The sequence below is a fragment of the Microtus oregoni genome, unplaced genomic scaffold, assembly GCF_018167655.1.
Source record: "Microtus oregoni isolate MIOR12 unplaced genomic scaffold, Mior012 000029F_ref0000214, whole genome shotgun sequence".
In the NCBI taxonomy this organism is placed as follows: domain Eukaryota; kingdom Metazoa; phylum Chordata; class Mammalia; order Rodentia; family Cricetidae; genus Microtus; species Microtus oregoni.
The window spans coordinates 10,156,837-10,172,950 of NW_024543088.1; the positions used below are offsets into that span (position 1 = coordinate 10,156,837).

The 16,114-nt window shown below is 45.5% G+C and overlaps 1 protein-coding gene and 1 pseudogene across 3 annotated transcripts in view; both read left to right on the forward strand.

Moving 5' to 3' along the window:
* The window catches only part of Mtus2 (microtubule associated scaffold protein 2), a 362,594-nt gene that overhangs the window by 141,227 nt on the left and 205,253 nt on the right, over nucleotides 1-16,114 (forward strand). For all 3 annotated transcript variants that reach the window (XR_005976596.1, XR_005976595.1, XM_041678087.1), the window contains exon 5: nucleotides 10,917-11,111. Coding sequence is in view for 1 of the 3 variants with exons in the window: in XM_041678087.1 (XP_041534021.1) it covers nucleotides 10,917-11,111 (195 nt within the window). In the remaining 2 variants the exon portion in view is untranslated. The remainder of the gene's footprint in view (nucleotides 1-10,916; nucleotides 11,112-16,114) is intronic.
* Nucleotides 7,294-8,566, forward strand: LOC121464622 (annotated as a pseudogene).

The window sequence follows — 16,114 nt, forward strand, 5'->3', positions numbered from 1 at the left end:
ATTTGTGTAGCTTTTCCCTCTATACTTTCGAGCTCCTGCTCCTGCTCCTTCACCTTTATTCCCTTTCCTGAAAATGTTTGAACTCCTAAGAGTGTTCTCAGTCTGATTTCTGCCCAATCAATAGCTCCTTTCATTTAAGAATCTCTCTTACTGTTCCAGTCTGAGCCAGCCAGGTTTCTGTTACAAAACTTGGATTTCTTTGAATTTTGTTAGGTTTACTCTGTCGGGTAAAAGCTACTCTTGAAAAATCCCTTCAAAATAAACCTTTCTTGGTTTGGGGAGATGGTTCAGTGAGTAAAAGCAAGAGGACCCAAGTTCAAATATTCAACTCCACATAAAATCTGGGTAAGGTGTCGTGTGCCTGTAACCAGTGTTGGAGGGTAGACAGATCCTGGGAGCTCACTGGCCAGCTAGTCTCGTTAAAATGCCAAGTTCTAGGTTCAGTGAGTGGCCTGGCCCCCAAAGAGAAGGAGGAGATTAATAGAGGAAGACAGACCCAGTACTTCTCTGGCCTCCCTCCACACACATGTGCTTGGGCGCATACACCTCTGTCCACATGTGCATACACACTACAGCACACATACGCTAAATAAATAAATACATACTAAAATCTGTATACTGAGCACCTGTCAAGGCCTCTGGCAAGCACAAACCTTGAATTTCTCAGCAGTTTAACTGCTTGACAGTTATTTTTTTTGTGTGTGTCATCTTTATCTTTCTGAGGTCTCAATGGAAGACTATGCAGGCACATCATGCTGTCCTCATTCGACCATGGTTCTCTGACAGCGGCCTGGACACGACCACTAACAAAAACCTTTCCTTAATTTCCTTAATTTCCTTCTTGTTTTCCATGATTATTTTCCAGCCCAGCAAATGCTAAACCTCGCGTGCCTAACAACTACTTTCTGTCGAAATGCCGGTCTTAGTTCTCTGCCTACACAGTACCAGAAGAATAAGCATGACACCCGTGGCACCCTCAGCCCCACCTGGAGATTTGTAGGAAATTCTAAGTCCGTTCAATACACTCTCCAATGTCCATATTCTCTCAGTAACACTTGCTAGCTATTAGCATGGATTCACGTCCCATAATTTTCTTTATGCCTTTGTTGTCAGGTTTTTTTTTTAAAAAAAAATGCCAATTAGCTTCTTCTCTTTGAAGCACCTTAAACTCAGACTCCTTTTCTCCTTTTACCCCAAAGTTCCTTATACCATCATCTGGACCTGGTTCTGGAGCCGTGCCTATGGAGTGAGTCCTTGTTATAATGGCTCCTGCCTTCAGGTACCTGAATCTCCACGTTGCTGAATGGCACGCCATCCCAAATATCAGAAGTTATAAAGTACAGCAAGCATTTCCCTTCTGGTGGTTCTGTGGGAACATCTTGATGGGATGGTTCTGAGTATGCAATCGAGTTTGATTAGTTTGATGCAAATCTGATCATTTGACCAAGGATGGAGGATCCAGTTCTGTGATGTCGGGGTTGCCGGCTTCTGGCAAGCAACTTCTCACATCTCCACGCAGGAGTGGCGTTTAAATATTCCCATAGCAAGCAAGTCTGGCTTCTCCTTGAGGTAGCCATCAGAGAGGGAAAGGGTCGACCTTCAATGTCTCTCATGACTTTCACTCAGAAGTTGTATACTACCACCGCCGTAGTAGTGTGTCCCTCACCAGGGCAATCCTCATTCCCTGGCCGGGCTTGCTAGAGAGTCATTTTGGAAATCGGTTTTTACGTACCTTGATTCTTGTTAAAGAGATGTGCTTCTCGATTTCAGAAAGTGTGGCATCAATGAGAGAAAACAGCAAGCCCATAGCTCTCCGTGCAGTGGTGCTCATATGTATTAGCCAATACTCTCTCTTCTAGCATAGCAATGGGTAGATAGCTGGAGCAGAGTGAATGAGTAACGCCCCTCACAGGCTCATCTGTCTCAACACTTGGTCTCTTGTGGGCGGCACTATTTTAGGTGCTGCAGCCCTGTTATAGGACGTGCAGCCCTGGGGTGAGTTTGGAGACCTCATAGCTGTGTCCTGCTTACTTCCAATTCGTTCTCTCTAGTTCTGACTCATGGTTGAGCATGTGAGTTCTCGTTTCCTGCTCCCGCCACCGTGCCTGCTTGCTGCCCTGCCTCACCACCACCGTGGACTCTTGTTCCTCTGGAACCGTAAGCCCAGATAAACTCTTCCTTCTGTAAGTTGCTTTGGTCATGGTGTTTTATCACAGCAAAAGAAAATATAACCAACACAGTGGCTCTATCCTCCCTCTTTCCCAGGAGGAAATTGAGGGGCTGGGAGTTTGAATTCAGTCATGTTGAGCCCAGGTCACCAGTCTACTGAACAGCATGCTGCTTTCTTTGGTCTTTCTGTGTCCTGCTTTCCTTGGGACGAGATGCCACCTTAACACTGAAGGTTTTCTATACAGAGAATTGTCTCAGCAAGGGAGAAAGGTGGTAAAAACAGCCGCTGTGTGCGCATGTTGTCAGGTAAGGTGCAGAGAGGCTGAACGGCTCCTCGATGATATGAGCATAGCTAAGGATCTGGGAAAGAAAGAAAAAAGTGCTCAGAAAAGTAACTGGGAAGAAAAGTGAAATAAATGAGTAATTTGGCCCAAATCACATAAATATGCTGATATAAAGACTCCAAATGTAAAATTGTAAGGAAAAACCATCCTTGAAATAATGCCCTGAAGTCATTGTTAATGATCATATGGATTCTCTTGTGTCTTCATTAGTTATAGAATTAAAACACCTACTTATAGGTGTGTGTATGACACACACCTTTAATCCCAGCACTCGGGAGGCAGAGGCAGGCAGAGCTGTAAGTTCAAGGCCAACCTGGACCACATAGCAAGTTCCAGGACAGCCAGGGCTACACAGTGAGACCCTGTCCGAAAACCAAATCAAAACCAAAATCAAAATCTGTTTATGTGTCCACTTGTGTGTTCAGTTACAATTCTGACAAGTTAGATGCGACCTTGACTTTGTTCCCGTCGTAGACAAGGCGCCCTTTGGTCAATTAGCTCATACGGTGCGTGCTTCCACGCATGCACCTGTGTGTGGACGTCAGAGGCCCTCCCCTTCCGCTCGCTGAGGCAGGCTCTCCCTTCTCTCTGCTGTGCTGCTTTCCAGTAATACTGTTGGCCATTCTCCTGGTTCCACCTGCCCTCTTGGCACAGGAGTGCTGGAGTCGTGAATGGCCGTCACTCTACCATTTCCAGGTTTCTGCTTTTGATTCTGAGGCAGTGTCTCTCTGTGCAGCTAAGGATGACCTCTGTGATCCACCTCTGAGGGTGGAGGCTTCAGGTGTTATTTCTGTGTCTGGTTTATGGGGTGAGGATACTCAAAACTGGGACGGTATGCATACCGGCAAGCACCCCACTAACTATACCGCAGCCTCCTTCTCTCTCCTTCAGTTCATACCAAATTGGATTAATGACAATTTACTTTCTTAACACTGTAATTTTACTCTCTGGGATACATGACAGTGGGACAATGATCGATGAGACTTTATGGGTACAATGTTGAATCACGAATGAGTGATATTATTCTAGCTGCCTGAGATTTTGTTTAGTATCACAGAGTCCTATTTTAAAGGAGAATCTATACAAAAAGGAAAAAGCCCAAACAAATAAAATTCACTTCATTTAAATGGGAAGATTTGATTTCTTCAAAGAATTTATTTTTCAAAGGAAATATAATACGACTTTGAAATAGCAGTGCGTCTTGCAGCTTTTAGCAGACAGCGGAATCTCTTTTGTTGTTCAAGAAGGATTTTTTTTTTTTTGCTTTTGCTTTCTGGCAAAAACTTGTCAGAAAATTGAGCTTTGATTAAAATAAATGAGTTTGGTTTGGCTCCCTTGCATGAGCCATAGACTTTAACCCAGGGTTTTAAAAATGTTTCTTAGCTTTGAATTTATTTTAGTTAGCGTCCCCATGATGTTCGTGTTCACTCCGAAGGGACTTTGATGGGGAATCCAAAGCACTTATTCCACCTCTCGAGTGGAAATGTTTTTGTAGAGGACACACAATGACAGATCAAATTCTCTAGCCCGGGCAGACCCTTTAAAGATTTTACTTATTTTGAATGGAATTAGAAAAGATCCTATTGAGTGAGGTAATCCAGACTCAGAAAGACAAACGTCAAATGCTCTCCCTCGTCAGAGGCTCCTACCTTCAAGCAAATTTCTCTTTGTGACACACAGAGCTCATTACAGAAAACTGCAACCAATCGAAGTGGAGAGTTGTGGAGCCCAGTCCCATGCAACGCATCTACAAACACTCCTACACCTACGGCTCAGGGAACATTTCTGGAGGGGTGGAAAGACTGTAAGAGTCGGAGAATCCGGGAGTTGACTATGAGATTGTGTCTCTTGGTAATGCTGGGGGCTGCACCCATCAAGTCTCACCACGTGACTGCCCAAACATAGCTGAACAAGTACAACAGCAAAAGCTGTACTAACACGGATGAGGGAAAGCCCGCGAGTCTCAGCCCTACACAAAGAACCACAGGCAGTAAGGAGTGGTGAGAGTGGGAGAGGTGCTCCTCCCAGGGAGGATCACTTGGTTATCCAATACCCAGTAGTCAGCCCTGTAAACATACATACAAGTAACGTTATACAGATGGAGCAGGTTAAACTATGTATACACATATATGCATGAGGTATCAATAATGAAAGAAGAGGTGACTTTGAAAGAAACTAAGAAAGAATAAATGGGAGGGTTTGGAATGGGAAAAAGAAAGGGACAAATGATATTACAATTTCGAAAATAAAGTAAACACATTTTACTTATTTTTATTCTGCGTGCATCAGTGTTCTGCCTACATATATGTCTGTGTACCATGCACAAACAGTGCCTTCAGAGGCCAGAAGAGGGCAGAGTTACAGATGGTTGTGAGCTGCCATGCGGATGCTGGGAACCTCATGTGGGTCCTCTACAAGAGCAGCCAGTGCTGAGCCATCTCTCCAGACTCCACATAGACCCAACATAGAGTAACCATCTTAGCACGGTGTGGAAGAATGTACCTTTAAGACCAGCACTCGGGAGACAGAGGTGGGAAGGTTGAGGCCAGCCTGGCCCACATGTCGAGTTCCAGGCTAGTCAGGGCTAATATATTATTAAGACTCTGCCCTCCTCCAGATATTGTAAAGATACTGATACACATTGGGTACTAATCATGACTCTATCTTAAATCCATTGCTGAGCTGGGAATAAAATTATGATCCTAGTTTATTCAATATTTTATTTTAAAGTTTATTTTTATTAGCATGCAACAGTTATACATAATATTGGTTTCATTATGACAGTTTTGCATATGCATATGACATACTTTGATTGTGCCCCCCATATATTCCTAGACTTCTGGTGCAGTATAGCAGCTTTAATGCGATTTAATTCACACCTGATGAAAATACTTATGCAATTGAGTCTCCCTTTTCCCAAATCTGTCCAGTTGACAGCAAAACCACAAGGATAAGATGAGAGGAAGCACGCAGCCCTTGAGTCTTCTCAGGCTGGTCCACTTAATAGGGTTGTCTCCAGTTGCATCCATTTTTCTGGAAATAATGCAGCTTTATTGTCCTTTATGGTTGGCGACATTCCATTGTGTGTGTATGCACATTTTCCTTAACCATTCCTCTGCTGCTGGATACCTGGCATGGTCCCGCAGCTGCTGTTTTGAGTGACGCAGCAGTGGACAGGGATGGGCAGGTGTCTCTGTGATGTGTGAACCTGGAGCCTCGGATAAGTACGCGGAGCAGCGGTGTGGCTGAGCCCAAGGAAAGGGAGGTCCATTTGTCCCTTGCTGTTGTAATCGCTCACTTTTACTTCCAACCCACCTTTAATAGATTGGTTTAGTAAGCTGTTGACACACGCAGCTCCGCTTTCCACTGCAGAGGCTCAGGCAGTCGCCGACTGAGTGCTTTGAAGTGGGGTAATCACTGGAGGTGTCTAGAGTGTGGATGCTTTTCAGGGCCTTTAGAGACCATCGCGTCCTTCTGTGCATCCATGGCAAACAGTTACAGAAACACTGAACTTAGTAAAAGGAAAAAACTTCACATTTCTTTCTCACCAAAAACTAACTCTCTCTCTCTCTCTCTCTCTCTCTCTCTCTCTCTCTGTTTTACTGAAAATAAAGTTTCCATACAGTATATTCTGATCATGAGGTCCCCTCCCCCAACTCCTTCCAGATCCTCTCCACCTCCCTACCCACACAAATCCATATCTTTCTTTCTCTTTCTCTTTGAGAAAACAAACAGGTTAACAACAACAAAAAACCAAACAAACCAGAATTTTTAAAAAAAAGCACAACACACACACACAATCAGAAACCATAATATACAAGCAAAATGATCAGTAAGACAAAAAAATCCCAGACAATATAACATGAGACGAAAAGTCTACAAACAATGCTGTTGAGTTCCTTTTGTCTTGGCCCTCTACTCCTGGGCGTGGGGCCTGCCCTTAAGTGTGGTTTATATACCTGGAGAGGCTCTATTGGAGAAAACTAACTGTTCCTTTGTAAGGAGTCGTCAACAGGAGATAGATTCTTGGTTGGGATGGGGGCTTATGTCCACTTCCCTTCCCAGCCCTGGGACCCATACAGGCCCTGGGCAGGCTGCCTCAGTCTCTGGGAGTTCGTATGTGTGTCAGTCCTGTTGTGACTGGAAGACACTGTTCTTCGTGTTCTCCATCCCCTGTGCCTCCTACCATCTTTCTCTTCCTCTTCTCCATAGCTCCTGGACCCTGAGGGGTGGGGATCAATGAAGACACTCATCTCATCTTTGAAGAACTGTTCATTTCATTAGCATTTATGGATTGGGTTGTGTCTGTGTGCGATATTTTGAGTTCTTTGTATATCCTATATTCTAGATACTAAGCTTCTCTTCCAATGTGTATCTAGCAAAGCTGCACATTTCCCCATCCTGTAGGCTATCCCTTTGCTTGATTAATTGTTTGCGGTGCACACGTTTGTTGATTGTTGACATTAGTTTCTGAGCAACCAGAGTCCCATGGAGAAGGTCTGTGACTCTGCCCGTATCATTAAGCCCCCTCCCTACACCTTCGCTAGCAGTTTCAGGGGTTCAGGTCTCATGTTAAGATCTTTGATGGGGGTCACACCTCTGGGCGTTCCTTCAGGATTCCCGTTGCGAATGCTGGTCCTTACCTGTGCAGCCATTCCTAACATTTGACTTGCTTCTTGGAGCTTGCGTCTGCATATTCTCCTGAAGATTCTCTGTCATCATACCTGCTCCTAGTGACACGTGACTGAGGTGTCCAGGTGCTGGCCTCTCTCGCTGGAAGATGAAGATGGATCCCCGCCTCACCGCTGGCACCTCTGTGGGCTGATGCTGGCTGTGCTCAGCTGCATCTGCACCAGTGGCCCCCCTGCACCCTCGTGCCACTGGACAGCATCACTGTGTGGGACACACACTCAGTGTTCTTCCTCAGCCTGAAGGACTGGGGCTTTGAGCTCACTTTCAGGACTGCAGATGTCTCCAGCTTGTTCCTCATTAGGCCCTGGGAGTTCCCCTATGACCGTCTCATCATCTTCTCTGCTTAGTGGATGACTTTGGAGGCAACATTGGTGCCTCCATTGATGGTGGTGGCAGTGTTTGGGTTGCTGCCAGCTCTGATACCCTTGACCCTCTTCAGGAACTGGGCAGTGAGTGTAGGATTGAATTTGATGATGAGAAAACATCGGTCATTGATCGTCACACTTATGATGTCTCAGACCTTGGCCAGCATTCGTGATTGGCACTGAGAACCTGATGAAGGCCCCAACCATCGATGGGAAATTATCTCTCAACCCCGTTTTCTTCCAAGGAGCTGAAGTGGGGACAATCCCTTGGTTTTGGACATCCTAGCAGGCTCTTCAACCTCCACATCCATCCCAGCCTAGCACATCACCCAGTACCACCATGCAGTGGGAAGAACACTCTCCTGATCGCAGGGCTCTGAGCCAACAACAGCACCCGTGTCACCTTCTGTGGTTCCTTGGATTTCTTCACTGATGCCTTCTTCAGCTCAACAGTGTGGGAGACCGCATCCGGCGCCCAGAGGAATTCTCAGTCAGACACCTGTGAGCTCACCGTGGCCCTCTACCACTGGGTGTTCAAGGAGGAGGGCATCCTCTGAGTGGCCCTGTGTCTCATCACCAGGTGGGCGTGACAACCCCACCCAGTGTCTACACTGCCACTGACCTTGTGGAGCGCAGCACGGTGATTGAGCAGCTCTCCAGTGGCAAGGGGGTCCCCTTTGATGGTGACGGCGTGCAGCGAGAGTTCCTGCACAGTGACCCCTTTGCGAGGACCTTCTGGAGGAGAAAAGGTAGCAAGTACAGTGTCCAGCTCAGGGCCCTGGTATGTGGGGCGTATTCCAGTTTAAAGAAGATTGTGGCCACCTAGGCCACACACAACAATCCGCCTCGGCCTAGCTGTCAACGAGGCCATTCGAGCACACACAGAAGGAATGCTTCAGCCTCTCGGCCCGTCCCTACTATGCCGGTGCCTTCTGCACGATGGCCGGGCTCTTAATCTTCATCTGCCTTCTATGTCTGGAGGAGAAGTGGGACTGAACCAGAACCTGGGACTCTGTACAGCAGGGAGCTGGCAAGAGGACTTCACTGGCAAAGATTGCTTGGGTTGTCGATGTTGTTTTTGTAAAGGCCACATAAATGCCACAGCCTTGCTGAGTGAGTGATGACTGGGGGCGGGGACAGGGAGCATTTTTTTTTTCTGTAAGTTTGAATCACTTTGAATCGCTCTGGGGCATTTTTCACATGCACAGTCACCCGCATTTCTAAAACAAAGAGAAGCACTGCCCCCATGAAAGTACCAAAGAGGACCTTGAGAGCTTTTTTGGAGGTTCTAGCAGGGGAGCGCAGCTACTCATATACCCTTGACCGAAGACCGGTCCTCCTCTATTTGGGGAAGGTCGTCCTCTTCGACCGAGCCCGCAGCTTCGGGAGGGACACACATGGAGTGGTGAGGGAGGAAGGGAACACCCGCCTAGCCAGCCAGATCAGCCGAATCAACACTGGCGATCAATGGGGTGACAGATGTTGCAGCCAGAGAAGAAGGGAGAACATGAGCAAGGAAGTCGGGACCGTGAGGGGTGCATCCACCCACTGTGACAGAGGGACTGATCTATTGGGAGCTCACCAAGGCCAGCTGGACTGGGACTGAATAAGCATGGGATAAAACTGGACTCTCTGAACAATGAGGACTGATGAGAAGCCAAAGACAATGGCACTGGGGTTTGATCCTACTTCATGTTCTGGCTTTGTGGGAGCCTAGCCAGTTTGGATGCTCACCTTCCTAGACCTAGATGGAGGGGGGAGGACCTTGGACTTTCCACAGTGCAGGGAACCCTGACTGCTCTTCGTACTGGAGAGGGACGGGGAGAGGAGTGGGGGGAGGGGGAGTGGTGTGGGAGGAAGCGGAATTTTTTTTTATTTTTCAATAAAAAAAAAAGAAAGTACCAAAGAGATGAGAACGAATGTCTGTCTCTTCACCCCCATAGGCCACCAAAGCCCGGGATTACCCCCCAGAGCTCAGCTTGGCGAACCAATGAGCTTATTGGGCTTACAGAAGGCAAGGGAGGAATCACTTAGAGGAGCGCTATGTGAGTTGTATCACTGTGAAGTCCCACCCCAGCCCATCCTGATTGGACGCTGCCCCTTCTGGCTAGCCTTCTACTTCCTGGCGACCTCAGCTGTTTCTGAGATCACTGGCAGCTCTGTATTGGGGCCAGTGTAACAGCTAGAATTCCTAATGAGACCCTCAGGACCCTTCCTTCATGGCTACCAAGCCAAGGTCATCTCCACTCTACGGTGGCAGTGTCAGGTGAACGAACACATTATGGCTGGAGGGAAAGGCCACGTGACAACTCTCTGGTTTGAACCAGGTTCCCACCATGCCGCGCACTACACAGCCGTGTTTCAAAGTTTCTTCTCTGTAGCCTCTCCTTCTGCTTGCCAGGCTTCAGGCCATAGTCCAACGACGCTTGCTCTGAGGTCTCTAAGCATATACTTCTCAAAGAGTCCTGCTTGTCCACAGCACTGGGGCCTTTTTGAACTGGTGCCTGTGGCTGTTTCTGTTGAGAACTAATCACCAAGTGCCCGGAAGAGAGGCGTTGCCTGCTGTCCCCCTCTGCCAGCATAATGCCAGACATCTTTTATCCAGCGTCCACTCTGTTTCTGTTCCTTTACGTATATCCATTCCTGAAAGGGCCATGCAGGTGCAGAGACCCTGCTTCACAGCACGACACCGTTATCTTTGTGCTCCCCGCCTGGGTACACACCTAGGAACTAATTTGAAGTTTGAGCTAACATAAAGAAATCACAACACCGCTGTAGGCACCTACCAGACTGTACAGTGGGTGCTGGACACGAGTCATGGCACCATTCTTTACAAGGAGATACTAGTGTTCTCAGGGTAGAGCAAGGGCTTGGAGCTTGGAGTTTGCCCAGTCAGTCTTTGGGGATTGCAGTCTGGCTAACCTTACCCCCAAAGCAATAGGGTTAGCAGTCTGGACGATTCTTGGAACCCATTTCTGTGAGGCTAATCACCTGGGGTTATAGCCCACGGTGTGTTAAATTTTAAGGTGTATCTTGTTCTCACAAATTTAAGGTAACTTGCAGTTTTGCAACTCTCTTTCTGTTCTGCATCTCCAATCCCTTTAGCCTTTCCTGGGCTTAGAGTGTGGGCACTTGTTGGTCCTCAGTTCCTCTACAAGTGAGACTGTGAACATTCCCGGGTAGTGGCTGCTTGAGTCCCCTGAAGCATAGGCCCCGGTAAGGGGCCTTTCTATTAAAAATTGGTTTGCTAGTGTGCAGATGTGGAGCCTGCAAGTTTCGTCTTCTCATGGCGGACGGTGCATCGTGCTCTCCACTGAGAAGTTTTCTTTTTGATTCATTTTGACAGATCTCAAGAAAGCCTCCAGTTCAAATGCTGCAAAATCCAGTCTACCAAAATCTGGGCTTCGTCCTCCTGGGTACTCACGTCTCCCAGCAGCCAAGCTGGCGGCCTTTGGCTTCGTGAGGAGTTCCAGTGTCTCTGCGGTGCCCAGCACCCAATCCCTGGACAGTGTGCAGCTGGAGCAGAGTCGGCCAGTCACCCGTGAGTGGGGCAAAGGGGCTGAGGGTGGGTGGAGCAGACTGTGCCCTGCTGGGGGCTGATGGCAGGGCGGAAGATGCCTAAGGACCCCGTGTACTGTTTCGTTTGGTTAGTTAAGAGCTTGGATCTACTACTTGAATCAGTCATTGTGTTACTGTGTTTTAATCATCCATCAAGGAAAAATAACCTCCTATTGGACACTATTCCGTTTCTCGATTATGGGGAGTTAATGCCCTTGCAGTAGGCCCAGGCTCAGTTCCTAGAATCCACACTGGGCTGCTTACAAACCACCTGTCATTCCAGATCTAGGCATTCTGATGCCTTCTTCTGGTCTCTGTGGTCAGTCAATACATGCATGTGGTGTGCGTGTGCATGCACGTGTGTGTGCGTACACACACACTAAAATGAATATATCTTAAAAGAATCTTCCTGAGACTATTGTTGAGGTCATTCATGAGCAAGTATCAGGGTTTCCAATCATAGACACCTTGACTTAGAAAAATGAGATAAAACTCACGAAATGATTGAGTTTTACTTCTTATGATGAGCGTGTATCCTTTTAATTACTGCCTAGGATCTGGGTTCTGGGGGGTAGAAAATTACCAGTCTCTTCGGAAGGTTAATCAATGAAAATGAGGGTTAATATGAAAGATTTTGCAATGTTAACTCAGCATTACGCTCGTGAATACTGTAAAAATGCATTTACATACGTAGCTCATTTGATTATCTGTATCTGCCTCGCATTTTAAGTAAGATTGGAATTGACAAGAAGTGTTATTAATAACTCCTACAGAAACAGTCATCAGCCCATCTCATGTTCCACTGGCAAAGAGGGAGTCATTTTTTATTCATGGAAAAAGGAGCCGCCAGTGACCTGAGGGGTCAGGTTCCCGAGAAGCTATTTCTCATCTGAGATTAGACCTTATTGATGTCTGTTTTCATTCCGCAGATCTGGGCACTGATCAACTCCATCCCGAGATGGGAGTACAGTTTGAACTCATGGTGGTTCTTTCTTTCTTTATTTATTTTTGGTTGTTTGATTGGTTTGGTTTTAAAGTTGCCTGTTTACAGTTGTTAATATAAACCATAAACTGAAGCTTTTCTCTATAGTTTTATTATAGAACAGCCGTCTTTTTCCTGGCTGGCCCATTTGGCAGAGGTTAGCTTTCTGACCATTCACATCTACAGTTCCAGAGTCCCCACCCCCACCCCCACCCCCAGGTATTTCCATTTAGGTGACTCTGATGGGGGCCCCAGGGGTCCTTTCCCTCTTGGGGACTGGAGAAAGGGGATGATGGTGAGTCTGAGCTGTGACTGAGGGCTACATAGCCTCTGACACACGGGAGAAAGAGGGACAGGAGGGCTGCTGTGGGGCAGACCTGGCCTCCTGTGGGACCCTTCCAGGCGAGTGCCATGCTACCCTGTCCCGTTTTCATAGCGATTACTCCGTATCCAATGTTTTCAATAATGGCAACATTCTGCTGTAGTGTAAAATACTACAAAAACAAAAGCAAAATATCTGGGAGTGGTGGAAGATTGATTAAAAACATGATTGGCAATTTTTTTTAAAGCCATTAAAACTAGAGGATGGGCTGTGGGGTTACTGTGTGACTTACTTTCCATCAATGTGAATTTTAGATTTTCCATAAAGGAGTTAAAATCCTACCATCCGCATGACTTGCTTTTATTTCTTTTTCCCTTTTCCTTGTTAAAATAACAGCCTTATTGAGACATAATTCACACACGATACAATTCTCTTCTTTAGAGTATAAAATTCAATGGTTTCTCCCCCAGTAAATTTATAGGGTAGTGCAAACATCACTACCATCAACCTTGCAGCATTTCCATTATCCCTCCCCAAAGAAACCTACAATCCCTGATGCTCTCCCCGTTCCCATCCAGACTTCAGCTCTAGGCAACCATTAGTCTCCTACTCTTTTTTTTAAATTGAAAAACCTTTTTTTTTGTCATGCAATATATATTCTGATCCTGGCTTCCTCTTCCTTGACTCTCCCTCAATCCTCCCCATTTACTGAACTCCAGGCAAACAGAAAGTGAATAAACAAGCCAGAATAATAAAAATAAAAACACAATAAACGATCCTCCAAACCCCACAGAATTGGAAATCATAACAAACAAACAAAAGACCAATAAGACAAAAGAAAATTGCCCCAAGTAATAAAAGAAGAAAGTCTGTAAAGATACCATTGAGTTCAATTTGCTTTATTTCAAATCTTTACATTTAATGTTTCCCAGAAAGATCATAGACGCCTTTGACCTTTTCTTCTAGTTTTGTTGAGTTATAATCTAACAAACGACACAGTTTCAACTTTTTTCTTTCGTGGTTTGCTTGTTGTTGCTGTGTTGAAACCCCATGAACAAAAGCAGCCTGGGGAGGAGACAGTTTATTACATGATACAGGTCACAGCTCATCATGGAGGGAAGGCAGCCTAAGAATTCAAAGCAGGAACCAGGAGGCAGGAGGTGATGCATAAGCCATGGAGGGGTGGTGCTCACTGGCTTGCTCTCCATGGCTTGCTCAGCTTGCTTTCTTATACTGTCTAGGACCACATGCTCAAGATTGGTCGTGCCCAGTGGACTGGGCTCTTCCACATCAACCATTAATTAAGAAAATGCCCACAAATATGCCCACAGGCCAGTATGATGGAGGCAATTCCTCAGTTGAGAGTTCCTCCTCCCAAGTGACTCAGGCTTGTGTCGAGTTTACAAAAACTAACTAGTTGAAACATATAACATGAGATTTCAGCATATCTCTATATTATGAAGTGATTACTGCATCAAGCTAATTAACCTCCATCACTTTGCTGTGTATGCTGTGTTAGTTCTGTTGTAGATCTGACCTCTTAGCACATTTCAAGTACATGACATGGAATGGTTTGCTGTCCACACTGTGCCATGAATTTGAGCTCCAAAGCCTGACTGCCCTGTGCCAATAAAACTTGTTCTGTTTTTTAAGAGTGTTGCAGCATAGTGGTAAGGGGACGAGAACCCTAGACACAGTGAGATTTGTATACCATCTCTGCATTTACCAGACCTATGACTTTCGGCAAATTTTTGTACTTCTGTGTAGTTCGAGATTTTCTGTGTTTCACCTGGTCCCACTGACCTGGTTTCTCTTCTGCCTGTTGGTCCCCCACAGCCTCTTATAAAGTAATCATTCAAGGTTTCATATTAATTATAATTGTTTGGTCAATGGCTCAGGCTTCTAACTGGTACATATAAATTAAACCATTTCTAATAATCTGCTTATCACCACGTGCCCCATGGCTTACCAATAATACTCTGGCGTCTTACTCCTCCAGTGGCTTCTGGAGTCTCCTCCACTCCACCTTTTTTCTCCCTATCTCTCTTCTCAGACTTTCCAACTAGCTGTATTTTGCCCTGCCATAGGCCAAAGCAGCTTCTTTATTAACCAATGATAATAAGACATATTCACAGTATACAGAGGAACATCCCACATCACTCCTGTGTCTTCATAGTGAAACTGTGTTAATAATAATTGAGCTAGGTTTAAAACTGTCAGTAGGACTAATGGAATATCCCTATTAGATACAGAGTGTTTAGAATAAGGCTTTGCACAGGATAATTATTTTTTTTCTTGAGCAGTTTCCATCTGTGGGCCATGTCAATGTCAAGGGTTTAAAAGCTCAGATGGGAAAATGGCTATATTGGATTAACAGTGTCCAGTAGGGGACGAGGGAGTGGTCTTCATTGTTTCTGGTCATGCTTGTAGAAACTTTGAAGTCAGAGATGTGGCTCTCATTCTAGTTCAAACGTTTTATAATCACCTTGACACATAATGATCAATAACTTTGAGTGTTAAACTAAAACTCGGGCTGGAGAGCTTGCTCAGTGGTTAAAGCACTTGTTGCCCTTCCAGAAGACTCAGTTTGATTCTCAGCACAGCAAGGTGGCTCTCAACTATCCGTAACTCAAGGTCCAGGGGACCCAACAGCCTCACCTGCCTCCACTGTCACCAGGAATGCACGTGTTGCACACATATACATATAGATAAAACACCCACACACATAAAAGAAAAATTTTTAATAAAAATTAAAACATATCACTTATGAGGCTTGAAGTGGATTTTCATGGGATTAATTCTCTTACTTTGGGGCTGTAAATTAAGTATCATGTTGGCATTTAAAGAAACAAAGACAAGGGAAGTCAGTTGCCAAGTCTTTAACTGTTTTCTTTGTTGTTTTGTTTTGTTTGTGGCAAGGTTTCTCTGTGTAACCACCCTGGCTGTTCTAGAACTAGCTCTGTAGACCAAGTTGGCCTCAAACTCACAGAGATCTGCCTGCCTCTGCCTCCCAAGTACTGGGATTAAAAGCATGTGCCACCACTGCCCAGTAGGTCTTTAACATTTTATAGCGTGCAAGGAAATATTTTCATTTAGATTCCCTTTTAAATATATTTATAAAATGTGACCTTAGTCTAAGCTGGTGGTATTTAAACCCTCAGCTCAAAATAGAACTGAGAGTTGGAGCTGACTTTATTTCTGTGGCTTTTCAGTGTCTGCAGGGGCAGGGGCTGAATGTTCGATTTCACAGTGTGTGAAGGGTTTCACACAGCTTCCCGTTTGCCGGGATCTGATTTTCAGTGTTCCGCTCTTCATCTGAGTTTTCTCAGTTCGGTTTGGGTGGGAGAAGAAAAGAAGGCTGAGAACGAAATCCACAATGTGCCTCTCATTTTCTGTAAAAATGCAGAAGTCAAACAAACATCACTGATAGATTTGAGTGTCGTCTTCCTCGGAATCTGAAGTAGTTTTCCTAAGGAAAAGACAGAGTCGTATTCCTTGAGACTTGCTGACAATTTTCTCAGTGGTTCCCACACATTCTTTTTCTTCCTGTTTCTCTCTACTCATTTACACAGAAGAACATGATTTTTCTGCATATGACTTAGCATCGCTTCTTTGGGAAACTGGTTTCTGTACCTTGCAAGTAACAGTTATTCTCCTGACCTGGGCAGTCTGGGGAAATGTA